The sequence below is a fragment of the Alexandromys fortis genome, unplaced genomic scaffold, assembly GCF_014885135.2.
Source record: "Alexandromys fortis isolate MF-2015 unplaced genomic scaffold, M_Fortis_MF-2015_v1.1 scaffold_23, whole genome shotgun sequence".
Taxonomy (NCBI): Eukaryota; Metazoa; Chordata; class Mammalia; order Rodentia; family Cricetidae; genus Alexandromys; species Alexandromys fortis.
Window position 1 is genome coordinate 92,783 of NW_026067907.1, and position 15,318 is coordinate 108,100.

The window sequence follows — 15,318 nt, forward strand, 5'->3', positions numbered from 1 at the left end:
AAAGGCAGATGTGCAAAACATATCATCCGACCCTGGTGTACCCAATGGGAGATCCTCTCCTCTGTGCTGTAGGGGAAGTAAAGAAAGGAACATTCCAGCAAGTTCATGCAGAGCAGCCCTACAGGTGGGCTTGCCAGCATGGTGTCTGGGTTTCTCTCTCTGCCCCTCCCCCAGGTCTCAACCACCATGCCATGCTGACTGGGCACCGTGGAAGTGTCATGACCCAGCTGCTCCCTCCTACTCATAGCGCCCTGTTCCAGGCTCTCTGCGCCTTGGCTTGGCCTCTTTGGCATTTTTTCATTTGGACTCTTGTCTGTTTTGAAGTTTGGCCAGGATGCTGTCTGTCAGCTGTGGCCCTGGCTTCTCTCAACACTGAGTGGAAGTCCCTTTCTGGGCAGTGTGGACTCTTTTCTGGCACGGTATCTTGGGATTTTTGCTTGACTTTTCTACTCTTTTCTTTTCTATTCTTTTCTCTTCTCCCCTTTTAATCCTTGTGGTTTTGAGCAAGTTGATAATGTATTAGGCCTTTATTTGTGTGTGTGTGTTTTTTTTTTAGACATTAGCAATGACAAATTTCCTGGGAGAGACATTTACATTGAGAATTTATTTATGTTTGAGAGAGAAGCTGATTGACTGTATATCTTGATCACTTCATGTCCACTCTGGTCCCTTTTCTATGTAGTGGGCTTGCACCACGTGCCTGAGCCTGACCATGGCCTCTCTTCATCCAGCCTGAGAGTCAGACAGTAGCCCTGGGTGACAGCATGGTACATGGGGGGAGGTGGGTGTCCCAGCACCCACAGACTCTCCTTAACCCCTGTTCTGGGCAGGCCACCACTCCCTGGCTCTGACCTGCTGTCTAGCTGCTGAGCGGGGCAGCCAGAGCAGATGCAGGAAAGCGAAATTTAGGCTCTCTGATTCCCATTCTGAGCTCTATCACCCAGACTCTTCGACTTCCTTTTACTTCATAAGGGAGTGGCAACAAGAGACATTTGAGACAAAAGATGGGTGTATCCATCACTTTTGCCCGATTCCGTATTGTGTGACTGTGAGTGTGTATGTGCGCGTGCACCTGTATGGGTAGGTTTATGTGTCTGAGTACATGTGTGTATGTGTGTGGGCATGCATGCACACATGCACACGACAACCTCAACTGTCATTTCTCAGATGTCTTCCATCTTCCAGCTAGAGTTTTTGTGACAATGGCGACAGGGTCTCATTGGCTTGGAATTTTCCAAGTAGGCTGGCAGAAGAACCTCAGGTATCTGCATGTCTCTCCTTCCCGGTGCTCTGCTGGGATTATAAGTATGTGCGATCATGCCTAGTTGTTTTCTGTTTTGTTCTTTAAACATGGGTCCTGGGACTTGAACTCACGTCTTCATTCTTGCGAGGCAAGTACTCTGCCAGCTGAGCTGTCTTCCCAGTCCTCTCAGAATCTTTTAGAGGATTTTATTTAGACCTGTTTGGAGAGTGTAAGCAGTTCTTCAGATGTGTCCCTAAAATGCATTGCTGTAGGTAGGGAGAGTTTTAAGAAGGGAGAAGCAACATGGCCAGTAGTGACAGTCTTGGTTGCTCAGCTTGGTTGCTTGCTGCTCAGCCCAAGTCGAGTAGTCCTGTTATCTTCTAAGACTAGGCATCTCCACAGCCAGTGCCCTCTCTCGCCCATAGATCTGCAGGGCCATTTCACAGCCTGCTGTTGTTTGGTCACTGCAGGCTAGATGTATCCATCTCCACCCAAAGACTTCTGCCCTCACCCACTTCAGTCTCTAGCAGAGATGCAAAGGAACACCTCCGTTGGCTGTGAAGTTTGGGTTGGCAGTGACCCACATAAGAGCCTAGTTGTAAGAGCAGAATACACATCATGTGACTGCTGTGCTCCGAGCCTGTGTTGCCTTTCCCAAGTTATTTCTGGAACTGTGTAAGTTGTCTCTGTGTATGTTCTCCCCTCCCCAAAGCCCATGCTTCAGCAAAGCCGCAGGCGGGAAACCTTTCAAAGGCAAACCGGGTCATGTCATCTCTCCATGCAGAGCCTCCACGCAGAGCTGCCAGCAGCTGCTCCTGCTTCTAGCACATGCTAGATGCTTTATAGGGCCCTGTGATTCTTGGCAGGTGACTCCCTCCTCATTGGTCCTTCCTCCACTGGGAACCCTGTGCCCCTGCCACTTGCATCTTCTTAGCTACAGCTTGGTACCTGTTCTTCCCCCAAAGATTGTCTCTCTTTCTTGTCAAGATCTTCTCATGAGCTATCTCACTGAGCCCTACCCTGTTACTGCCCTGACCCCATCCCTTCCCCCTTCTCTCCTGCCTAGACTTTTCCCCCTGAAAGGCTTGTCACCTCTTACCACATGATATTTTGTGCAATATCTGAAATATTGTAATCCAAAAGCACTCCCAAATCTGTACTTTCTGAGATCATGTTACCACCCCAAAAGCATTAGATTTGGGAGCTGGGATGCAGCCTGGTGGTAGAGCAATCATCTCATCTGAGTGAGAATGTCCCCCATAGGATCAGGTATTTGAACCCTTGACCCTGAGTTGGCGGTGCTGGTTGGAGAGGATCAGGAGAAAGTGTGTTGTTAGAGGTGAGCTTTGAAAGCTTAAGCCTGGAGCCATTTCCTGTTCACTCACTGCTTCCAGACTGTGTTTGAAGCCATGAGCCCTTAGCTTCTTTCTCCTGCTCCCACACATGCCTCCACTTGCTGCCTTGCTGCCATGCCTCCCTGTCACGGTGAACTCATACCCTCTGGAACCATAAACCACAGTGACCTTGGTTTTCTGTTTTAATCATAGCAACAGAAGCACAGCGAACACAGTGTCCCAGCCCTTTGTTGCTCAGACCCGATGACCTAAGTGCCATCCCCGTAAACCCACACGATGGAAAGAGAAAATTGACTATCCTCTGACTTTTGCATATCCACCATGGAGTGAGCACACATTTGTGTGCGCATACATACGTACACACCCCCATCCACAATGACGATAAGGCAAATAAAACATTTTTAAAAACTTGGAAATTTGCACGTTGGGTTTTTAGATTAGGGGTGGTCAAATGTACAGTTTTTGAGGATGCTCCAAAACTTAAGATCTGATTACCTGTGGTCCTGTGCGTCTCAGGTAAAGAGAACCACCCTGAACCAATATCCTTGTCCTCTGTCTCCCCCTAAAGAAGCAAGCATGTTTGCCAGTGGGTCACTTCTCTCTGCCAAGGGGTAAGATACTCTGGACTCTCCTGGAATCCTGAGATCCTACTGTAGTTTGCCTTTTTCTACAGCAGTGGTTCCCAACCTTCCTAACGCTCCGGCCCTTTAACACAGTTCCTTATGTCGTGGTGACCCTTAAGCATAAAATTATTTTTGTTGCTGTTTTATAACCGTACTTTTGCCACTGTTATGAATCAATTGTAATTTATGTATCTGATATGCAGGATATCTGCCATTAAACCTCTCTACTCGCAAGGGGTCTCCACCCACAGGTTGAGAACCTCTGTTCTAGACTCATTTCTCACCACCAGGAATGTCAGTCTTCCTGCCTAGCAGCAGCGTTTGTGTGATTGATGCTGCTGTTGTGTTGAGACAATGGTGAGATCTGGGCTGCTACGACATGCGGCCGTGTCACGAGCCCTTTGTTAATAAAACTGGAAGTGCTAAATGGTGCTAGGCGCTGTCAAAACTTCAAACCCATTGCAAGGTGTTTGTAAAATAATGCAACTCGTGGTCCGTTGTAGCCTATGTGCTTTCACGAAGAGGAAGCAAGGGAGACAGAATGTTCGGGGGTTGGGACGGCACGTGCGACAGCCTGGTCCCATCTGCAGCAGTTGTCACTTGTCTTGGTGTCGAGTGCCTCTGAAAAGAACATAAGCTATGGGGTGTGTGGCAAGGTGGTGCTAAGCCTTGCTGTCTTGAGAGACAAAAACAATAATTCCTATAAATACAGTGTGAAACATCCCTTTACTATAGTCTTCTGCGGCCAGGTGTGCGCATGCGTGTGTGCGTGTGTGCATTTGTGTGTGTGTGTGTGCCTGGGTGCACATGTATGTGCACTTGTATGTGTGTGCGTGCGCATGCATATGTGTCATCCAGGTAGCCAAGAATGGCCTCTGGCTTACCATGAACCTGAGCTCCTGATCGTCCTGCCCCACCCCCTGAGCGCTGGGGTAACGGGCAGGTGTCATCCTGTCTGGTTGCTGTGATGTTTTTCAAGGAGTAGTTGGTGAGACTGGTGGCTCAGCTCTGAGGAGACTTCCTCTGAATGAGTTCAATTAGTCTTTAAAGTGAACGTGAGCTAGACAACCACTACAGTGTGCTCTCAGATTGGAACAGTGTCTCCTATCTGTTCCTGTTGTTCACCACCCAAGCTGAGGGCACCCTGGCCCTGCTAGGAGGCCATGCTGCCTATGTGGTGTGTGTGGGGGTTGTATATGTCTTGGTAGTAAGGCTCCCAGACACACTGCTAGCCGGCCGTGGCTCCTCAAGCCCCTGCCTGCTTGTCTCTCCTCACTCACGATTTTATTTTGTCTCCTCTGAGCTTTGTCAGCTAGCTCTCCAGGTTCTTCTTCCTCAGTTGATTGCTCTGCTTCTCCAGAGTGCTTCTTTCATAGGAGGTAAAAACGTTAAGATGAAAGACCTGAAGTGTCAACATGCTATGGTTTTTCCTGTCACTCTCGACTGACCTAATGGGGAGGAGATGCGTCATAGTTAGAAAACATGTCTCTTTGGGATTCTGGAGTCCCTGCTTGTTCTGCACTGGGTATGGCTTGTCTCTGAAGGCTCGTGTGCTCCAAGCTCGGTCCCCAATGTGGTGATATTGAATTGGTAGAATCTTTAAGAGTGGGGGAGGTACTTAGATCATACGAACTGTCCCCTCCTGAAGAGGTTAGTGTCAGCATTGCAGAGTGGAGTGGGCTTGTCTCACAGGCATGGGTCAATTTCCAAATGAGTTAACTATCATTGAAGAGAGACCCCGGCCCCTCCCCTACCCCTTGCTTCCTGACTCCCATCTGACTTCTTACATGTGTCTTACTGTGTGATGCCACTATGATGCTCTCAGAGGAGCGTGCTAACGTCATCCTCTTGGATTTCCAGAAGAGTGAGATGAATAAACCTCTTTTCTATGTAAGTCTTTCAGCTTTAGGTTCTGTGTTACAGCTACACAAAACAGATGAAGGGCTGGCTCCTGGTGTTGAGCACTTGGTGTGCTGTTGGGAAGCCTGCTGGCTTTGGTGCTCTAACCTAATGTGGGCAACCTGATTCCTCGTGAAAGCCTCTGGTCTGCCTTTAATTCCCAGGGTTTTGATACTTTTCCGTGGGACTAATTTCTTGCAGATTGCTAATTTATATATTTAATATTACCATATCATTTGCATATGTATCCGTTAAAACAGGTATAAACTCCTGATGCTTATGCTTCTTCCAATTATGAAATTATACTGGAATTGCAAACTAAACATAAGCCACAAGCATCTTAAATGTACACCATTTACCTACTGGGATGGCTGATGTCATTCTTTCTGTAGCAGAAAATCTGTACCTATTGCTGCGGCTCAGGGTCCGTTGGATGACATCTCCCAGCATCACTTGGTGTGAATGAGTCATTCCTATTATTAAATTTGTATAAATTTAGAATGCCCTCTGACCTTTGTCTCATTAGCCCATAGCAAATAATGTAAATTCCGTTTGGCATAAGGTATAAATACAGTTGGACCAACTTGATGTGGTCATAGGTAATAAGTTTTGGTGTTGTTGTTGTTGTTGATGATGATGTTTTTATGGGAAGTTGGGGGATTGTCGTTAGAAGGAAAACATGAGGTATCAATGTTTTCACAGAGCGCTCACACACCACTAAGGGTTCTGTTCTCATCTTGTCTCTCCCATGGCAATCTTCCCTGCTCCACACAGTCTTAGACAGAGGTGAGACATCAGATGTTCAGATGGTTTTCTCGCGAGCGTCTGGACAGTCCACAATAGCTGGTGTTTACTAGGCTCCTCAGTTTCCCCCTCTGCTGCCCCCTGCTTCTCTAGAGATGCCACAGCCTACATAGCAATTCATACCACTGTGTCCTGCCGTGCCTGCTTTGGGGATGGAGACTTCTGAGCCCTGCAGAGGAGCTGTGTTGTATAGAGCTTGAAAACACTATCTTTTTCCAAATCTAAGTTTAGCTTGAGCATCCTGCTGGCCTTGCACTGCTGGGACAGGGTGGCATTTGCATTGACCACTCTCAGTGTGCACCTTCTGGCTAGTTAGAAATGTATATGTATATGTATATCTGTATGTGTATGTATATATGTGGGGGTGCAAGGGAGCTGAGCGGGAGAGGAGTGGGAGAGAGATTATGCGTGGTGTGGTATACGGCAGTGAGATTGGAATCCAGGTAGTTTGTATGCATACATGTGTATGTGTGGGAGTGTGCATGAGAAAGAAAGCATGCACAGTGTGGTGTGTGGTGGTATGAGCAGTGTTCACGGTGGTGCATGTGGACATGTGTGTGGCGTGGTGGTGTAGATACACGTGTATGTGTCCGTGGTGGTGTGTATGCGAGGGCATTTGTCATTGCCGCAGGAGGACTTGACTTCATAGTCTGCCTCAGCTGCAGCACCATGTTCTAACGTCAGAGCCCGTGATGAGCTCCTGGCTACCGTGGCCGCCTATCAGGGCCACACATTGTCACTCAGTGCTGCAGTGTGGTTCTGAGCATTGCAGAGTGGGTATCCTGCCTCTTCCTCTAGCTGTGGGGAGGCTGGTCATGCTGACCTCACGGCTGCTGGGTAGGTTGGCAAAGTCTTCACGGTACCAGTGTCCCTGTTGTTTCCCTTGTTCTCTAGAACATCTTGGGCCCCGAACCTGGGTCTGATCTTCTTCCTGCTTCAGCATTCAGCTCTTTCCTGATGTTCTTCTCCTTCCCTGGTGTTCACACTCTCTAACTTTTCCTTCCATTCTTGAGGGCTCCTGCTCCAGTCCAGCTGCCTCACACCTGGATGAGACTAGCCCTGTCCACACAGCCTCCCAGCTTCTCCATCAGCCTGGCCTGTAACTGGCCCAGCTCCTTCCTTTGTCCTTTTCCGCCCTTGCTCAGGGGCCTTCAGCGGCCATGTTCTCGGCAAGGTGACATCAGTTGTGACTGTCCAAGTTCATTTCCCCTACTCCTACTTCCTGGAAAGTCTTTAAAAACTGAGATTTTTGTATGCTTTTTACATTAAGGATGACAGCTTGGCCAACTTTGGGGAGGTGGGTATCTATTTCTCACTGAGTTTCTGGAAAACCGTGAGACAATGGCAGGAACGTACTTCAGTTTGACTGTTGGTCAGGCTAAATGGCTTTTGTTTGTTTGTTGTTTGCTCTGGGGAAAGTGACCTGGGTCGCTTTATGCCTCCTTCCTGTTATAGAAACTGTTTTTATTGGAGTCCAAGCTGAGAGAATGTGTGGGATGTTTTAAAGATCTGTAATTTTTAAAAGAGAGGCATCTTTGGGGTTTCTGTGGGTGGCAAAATACACCTATCACAGAAACCCCCAAAACCACAGAACAAAAAACCCCATCCATTTGGGATTTTTATTCTGTGGTCCATTGCTGCGAATGGAAGCCTTTGGTATATTTCCTTTGAAGGTCAGGTTCGGCTTTCACTCTTGAGTGCCTGTTAAATGTGCTAATTTTATATCTGAAAATAAAAATGTATTATCTTGATAGCTGAAGGGAGAAATCAAGTGTCTCTCAGAATCACTTCTCTCCCACTGGGACTTTGGGTCCCAGCCTCAGTACCAGCAGACTTCTTGCCTAAAGAAGCATGGAGGCGGGGCTGTTAGCATTCTCCAGCACTCTGAAGACGATGGCTTCACTTCTGGACACCAGAGCCTCTGTGTGGGGATACATCTTTAATATGGGGCAGATATCGAAAGGCAGCCAAACTCCCTTAGGCCACTGTAGACTCTGGGAGCCTTTGCTGCCCAGGAAATTATTGGGTCCCTTCTTGTTCTAGGATCAACATCCACCGTCCACAGCCAAAGAGAACTTCCATGCCTTTGAAAACCTCTGCTCTGTGTGCAGGCTGCACGTGGCTGTCCCAGGCCTCTGAGGCATCTGGTCAGGTGGAGACTTCATGGCTACCTGAGGTGCCTGTGATTATTACTCAGTCAGCTCTTCCCGTGGGTCAGCATTGCCTCTTATAAAGGAGCGCAGAGGTCTCCAGTCAGGTGACCTCCTGTCTCAGGCGTGACCCGGGAGTGACCTCAAGACACAATATTTCCTCTGCACCTCTTAATCTCTGTTGAGACTAAGGCTTTGTAGGATTGAGACTTTGCTTCTTGACTCTGGTCCAGAGGACTAGCGGCCCCACGGTCATGCTACCCATCGGGACCTTTTGTGATGACGAAACGTTCTAAATCTAGTGCAGAAGCCGTGCGCTGCACGCGCGCTCTCGAGCTCTTGAAATGTGGCTGGTGTAAATGAGAAACTGAATCCATGTCTGGCTTGCATTGCGAGGCATTCAAATACCACCCGTGGCAACTGTGTTAGACAACCTAGCTTTCCAGGTCTGGGCAAAGGGGTCAAGCATAGGAGCTAACAGAGAGCCACAGCCCTGTGTACTCCTAATGAGAGGACATCTGACTGAGGTGCCCGTGCCTGGGGCAAGCATCATCACACAAGTCCAAGCGAGTTTGATAATGCTTGACTCACCATCAAACAGTTTTATGTTCCTGTGATCCTTTTTTTTGGGGGGGGGACCCCACTGCTATACTGTTCTGAGAAGGTAGTCATTATTGACTGCGCTTTTGTGTCCTAGAACAGAGGACTAAACTTCTCGCGGCTCCCATTTCTTGAGCAGGGTCTATGCCAGGTTCCTCTGTTAGATTTCACAAAGCCATGACCTAAATATTCAGTGTCCACAGAGGATAAATACTGAACTCAGGGATCTGTTCTAGGGAGGAGTGGGGACAAAGGCAAGAGGGAGGCACTGTCACCTGCGGCTTAGATTAAAACTCGGGGGTCTGTTTTGCATGGCTTTCTTTGAATGGAGCCAGCTGAAACCTGCAAAGGTGTTCTTGCGTTAAAAGGGACTGACTGAAGATGTGATGAGCTGTGGATGAGCTGTGGATGGAGCTGAATTCCCCAGCTTCGCTTTCTGGGGGCTCATCATTAGGCCTCGTTCATCCTTTGGCCTGGAGATGCCTACGGGGTAAATGACCGGCCTGGTACCACCTACGGATGAATCGCCAGTGCATGTCCTCCCACAGTACCCTGGGTCCCTGCTGGACTCTGCCCATTGTTCTGTAAACCAATTGGGTTTCACTGTTAGTATCTGCATCCTCACTGGTCCTTTCACTGTGGAGAATCTATCAAAAGTCTACACAGCTACTGCTAATCTGTTTACCACGTCTCCCACCCCCCAGTCCCTATCTCCCCTGTCAGTGTTCCTTTCTGCCCTGATTGCAAATATACAACTTCAAAAAAAGATTTCAAATATATATATATATAAATCAGATTGTTGGAGAGGTTCAGAATGTGAGCCTTGCCTGGAAGACAAGACCAGGTAATTTATTTAGAAGGAGTGGCTAAGGCCATGTGACCCCCGGCACATGTGCATATGTAGCTTCCTTCCAGGCACTGCTGACTCCCCTCAGTTCTCACTGCGGCTGAACAGAGTCACGCAGTTGGTGATTGCCCGGGGCAAGATGAAACACACAGGTGCAGGTCTCTCTTGCATTTTGGTTTATTTTCACATTTGACTGTGTTACTCGGAGAGTAAAGGGAAGACTCAAGGGACAGAGCAGAGGGCAGGGGACCGAGGCTACCGAGTGCTGTATGTATATTCTGCTTCCAAGCCAGTGAAGGCGTTCACCCTTTATGCCCCCTTTTCTGGCCTGGATGTCTTTGATTGCTCAGCCCAAGTCAGCTGGAACAATATAAGACACCTGCTCAGACGTGCTTTGACCTGGTGTCTTAGTTTTATCTAGAAACTGCTTTAAAAATAGTTTTATTATTTTTTAGAGAATTTCATACATCATATCTTGACCATATTCATTCCCCTCTCGTCCCCGCTACTCCCTCCGGGCCCACCCTTCTCCCACCTTTCCTGCCCTATTTTATATATATATGAGACTGTCCTGCTGAGACTGTCTTGGTCCTCCCAGCTCTCCCAACTTTTGTGTCAACCTTGTCCTAAACTTGGTCTCTTTTATGGCAGCAAGAGGCAACCAGCAATGTCCAGGGCTCCCCACTTCCTCAACCTGAACTTGTCCGGAGGGAGGGAACCTGTCTCAGAATCCCTTTGGGTCTTGGATGGCAGGCACATTCTGGGTGGATCTGTACCTGAGTAGGTGACCTCAGGTTTTCTAGAGACCGGGAAGTGTGAGGGAAGATGGGGCCCACAATAAAGACTGGCGTGGCCACTGAGAGAGGAGCTTATTTATGCTGGATGGGGACCTGTAGTTCTCACCGTTCTTGTGCTCTGCTCTGCCAGTCTGTCGTGGATGCAAAGGTGTGATTTACTGTTATAAGCAGAATGCGAAGCTAACTGCTCCTTTGTTTCCCCTCACCCCTCCTCCCCTGTCTCCCCTTCCTGTCCCACCTCTCATCTCTCCCCCCTTTTCTTCACCCTCTTTCTCCACCCACCCATCCCTCTAGCCTTGCTCTCCCCTTCTTACCTATCACCCTTCTGGCTGGGTAACTGAGTCCCTAGTGTGAACTACCTCGTTTCTCCCTGCACTAAAGTCTTCCTCTTCGCTCCCGCCAGGAAGAAGAAATGCCAGATGTAGAAATTGACATTGATGACCTTCTTGATGCCGACAGCGAGGAAGAAAGAGCTTCGAAATTACAGGTAAACAGCTTTCAGAATCTAGATTCTTCTGAGCATGGATGTTTGAGTCTGCTTGGTTTTCCAAAACCTGGGCAGAACTGGTGTTGCCTGGTGGGGACACTGGCGGCCACCAGGGTTTGAACAATGGCATTTGGCAGAGCAGAGGGGCATTAGTGCTAGCTTTTCACCAATTGGTGCAGGTCTGATCAGCTGCTGACAGCAGACAGTGTTCCAGGGACCTTCTGGACAGTGCTCTCGAGGCGTATTATCTTGGGAGACAGAGTTGTCTCTACCTTGAAAAGTCAATCTCCAGGGAAGAGAGGGTTACCATGCAGGCAGCTACGAAGGAAAGAAACTGTGCCAGACTGGGGAATATCCAAGCCCTGGGCACTGGTCTTGCAACTGTGGATTAAATCGTTCATGAGAGCAATTCCTAGAATTAGATGGCTTGGAATGTGATTCAGTTTAGCAAAGTATCTTTTTATTAGGTGCTCACTTGATTGTATTGTGCCAGAACAGCTGGGATTGAAGTGTTTAATGTTCCATATCAGAAAGCAATGAAACACAGTTCTTCCCATGGGAGGTCAGGTCTACCACTTCTCCGTCTGCACTGCGCAGTTTCTAAAACTGATTAACCTGTGGCCTGCCATTGTTCTTAACGCCCACTGGTAATCACTGTTGGTGGCTGTTGACAATCCCCAGTGGCACAGGGTGACTGGCATCAGTCAAAGTGCCCATTTTATTTCATTGATGTGATTAATGTGTTCATAATTACCAGTGCCCTGGGAGTGGAGAGCAGACTGTGCTAGAATGATTTATTCCTTGTGTGTAGATTTCACTGGGAGACAATAGTTGTTTTTTTTTTTTAAATGAAATAGGTGTTAGTTCTGTAGAAAATAAAATGACATACAAAATAAGCTGAGAACTGGGAAAGGTTTTTAGCCTCCAGTCCCCTTTCCTGCTTGGTCCAGGTGAGTGAGGAGAGAAGGGCCTAGGACCATCTATGGCTGAAGCATGGCCAGTGCCCTCTCTCCATGTCCACGGTGGTTACCACTGTCTTACATAGGCAGGGTCTCAGCTCTAAGTATGTTTAGTTTAATATTAACCAGGTAGAGAGTTCAAAGGGAAGGGTGTGAATGTATGTGTGTGTGTAGAAAAAGGTAAAAAAAAAATCTTTAAAGCAAGCTCTGCTCGACAAGGCATTTATAACTTAGTGAGGGTTATATCTGATTTTCCAAACCCTAATAGCTTCCAAAGCAAGTCTTTTGTAAATCAAAAACTTTATGAGTATCTGTGTGCATATATACCCATGCTAAGGACAACACATGGCTGCATATGAATGCTGTTTTTATATCTTAGCTGACCAAGTGATACTGAAATAAAATGTGATTGTAGATAGTCAAAAGGAAGTCTTGGCAGACGGTTGTAAAATAATAATTTAAAGATGAAATGAGGGGCCCGGAGAGAAGGCTCAGCAATGAAGAGCACCTGCTGCTCTTGCAGAGGGTTAGAAGTCAGTTCCCAACTCCCATGTCGGGTAGCTCACAACTGCCTGTAATCCAGCTCCATGGGATGTCCAGTATCCTCGTGTGGCCTTCATAGATACTGCGTGGACGTGTACATACTCCGCAGACATACCATATAATACTTTGAGATAAAATAAATTAAGAAAAAAATGACATTTTAATTTCACTTTGAAGGCAATGAATTTAAAAATAAAAACTGACTTTCTGTGTGTTTAATTCTAGGAAGCTCTCGTAGACTGCTATAAACCAACAGAGGTAAGCAAATTACTCTACTAAGTGCTGTGCTAGAATTGGTTTTTGTCAAATCAATTTGTCTGTTTTGAAAGCTTAGCTACAGCAAGTGAATACAAATGGCCGGTTTCCACCCTTGAGTGCCTGTGCTCTCGCTGTGCTGGCATTGTTGTTTCTCAACCTGTTTAGTTTAGGAAGATGCTAACGGAACAGGGTGTGCTTATGCTCAGAGAAAAATCTTCACTCCACAGAAAATTGTGAGGGGATGCAGCGTCATTATAGAGGGAGAACATACCATATGGCTTTATGGGTATGCATTTTTAAAGAATGCTTAAAACCGGGGCTGGAGAGATGGATTAGTGGTTAAGAGCACTGGTTGCTTTTCCAGAGGACCTGGGTTCGGTTCCCTGCAGCTCCATGGCAGCTCACAACCACCTGTAAGTCCAGTTCCGAGGGATTCAGTGCCCCATTTCTGACATCTGTGGGTACTAGACATACACCTATACATATGGTGTATATACATACATGCAGGAAAAAACATACACATGATTGCCTTTATTAGGAGAAAACTGCTATGCCTTCTCTGGGTATTTCTCAAGTGATATGCATTAGCATAGGAAACAATGGATATTGCTGATTAGACCAAATCAATCGATGTAGTATCTAAACGATTAAAAGCAAAAACAGGGGAGATATTAAGATTTTAAGATATTAAGATGTTAAGATATTAAAGTTATGAAACTATTGCCCCCCCCAAATACTTTCAGTTTGTTCTTATGGTAAACCAGAGAAATTAGAAAACCTATTAGGTGTTTGAGGGGTTACTTAATACCAAAGCATGGCAGTAATTCTTCTGATTTCTGATGTAGTAAATTATGTAGGAAAAATGCTTTTAGGTGTGTGTATGTATGAGTTGAAAGTGTTTTGTGATCATTTGGTTGAGGGTAGATATCAGTGAGAACTATATATTTAAAGCCTCCAGTTTTGATTACATCCTATGGAAATTTAAATGATTAATTTTGTCTATTAAAAGTGCATTTTGGTGAACATAACATACATTCATACTTTTGAAAACCTCTAAATGTTATAATACTGAGAAAGCAAAGCTTGTGTTCCTTCTCCCGTCTCTCTAGAATCATAAATTTAACATTTATATTTAACACGTTTGTCTATTTCTTTTCATTTGCTATTATATCCCTAGATATGTATTTATTGCTTTTATTCTTCATCTGTCTGTTGACTTGAGAAAAAAAATGATAGTTTTTTTAGTATTGCCATAATTCCTTTCCATAAATCACCTCAATAAAGTAATCTAGCCATATTTTATCAAATCAATAGTTGAAGCCTATAATATTATGATTGAAGTGTTTTCACTACTAAGCCAACAGTAAACTAGGGCCATGGCTCCTTTTGTGTGTGCGTGCCTGTGTGCGGGCATGCGTGTGTGTGTGTGTGTGTGTGTGTGTGTGTGTGTGTGTGTGTGTGTGTGTGTGTCCCTGTGACTTCTCCTGGAGTTGATAAGTTCCGGGCCTTTCATCTAGTCTCGTCCCCGATGTTATTTTTGTCGACGTCCACTGTTTTTGTCTATCCATGATGTTTCCCACATGCTCAGTGCTTCACTCTCGTCCCTTCTCCCTAAAACCTTCCTCCCGGAGCTGCTGCTCAGTGGTTTGGAGACACTGTTCCCGGGCAGTGCTGAGAACTTGACTTGAAATTTCTTTTCATTGCTGTCCCGGATCATCAGCCTCCACACCCCAGTCTCCTGTACTTTGGAGATGGTTGGAACCCACCATCCAGTAATATTTTTGAAAAGGATATTTATAGGTACATTTTTTTGAATTCCAGTATATGGGATACTATACCTCAATCAATTTTAACAGAAAATATAATAGAAGTCTAAGATAAAGTCATAATTAAACTCAAGTAGAAATACACTATTCCGTGGCGGTGGGTGTCATTTATAGTGATAAGAAGTCCAAAGCCATTTCTGCTCTTAGACTTTTGCATGTGATGACTTCTCTCCAGTGATCTTGTGGGGTTCTTTCTATATTTTGAAATTTCACAGTAGCTTGCTATGGTGTGATGCCGTGTATTCTATTAACTCTTAGAGCTTTCTGTGTTTCAGAAATCACCTTTGTTTTGCTCATTGATTTTATTTATTTCTTCCTCAGCTTTCTGCATCTTGGGCTTTCTCCTTATTTAGAAATCAACTTGAGAAGGAACCTCGAAGCTCATTCCCATTTCGGTTTCCCTGTCCTTCACTTCATCCCAGCTTCTGAAAGACTTCCTGGACTATAGTTATTCTAGTGATTTTATTGACATCTTATAATGACATCTAACAGCCAAGATGTCTTTTTGGACTGGTTTTCATTTGTTTTAGTTTTTCTTTCTGGTTCAGGAGTCCATTTTATTCCCTTTTCCATGTGGGGATTTTAATCAGGTGTTTCCTTTTCAATTTTATTATTGAATTTTATGGGGTGAGCAGCCTGGCAGTAAGACTTTTTATGCTGTTTTATGTGCAAAGAGAGAAGGTCAATATAATCATGAGCAACATAAAATGTCGGTCCCTTAAAATTACATTATAGTGAGCAGTCGCCATTGTTGCCATAAACACAGAGATTTCTGTTTACACAACAAAAATCTCACACTTTCCTGAGAAAAGACCCCCGCTTTAAGTGCTGGATGACTACTTGGGTGTCTCACTTCTTTGCTCCTCCCCCCATACCAGGGAGATTCAGGTTTTGTCAAATTGATTGGTCTAGCCGCCTGCAAGAATA

At 45.9% G+C, this 15,318-nt stretch overlaps 1 protein-coding gene across 1 annotated transcript in view; it reads left to right on the plus strand.

The window, feature by feature from the left end:
- The window catches only part of Ppp1r14c (protein phosphatase 1 regulatory inhibitor subunit 14C), a 93,644-nt gene that overhangs the window by 46,894 nt on the left and 31,432 nt on the right, over positions 1-15,318 (plus strand). Inside the window, exons 2-3 of the mRNA XM_050135943.1 lie at positions 10,722-10,805; positions 12,533-12,565. Coding sequence (XP_049991900.1) covers positions 10,722-10,805; positions 12,533-12,565 — 117 coding nt within the window. The remainder of the gene's footprint in view (positions 1-10,721; positions 10,806-12,532; positions 12,566-15,318) is intronic.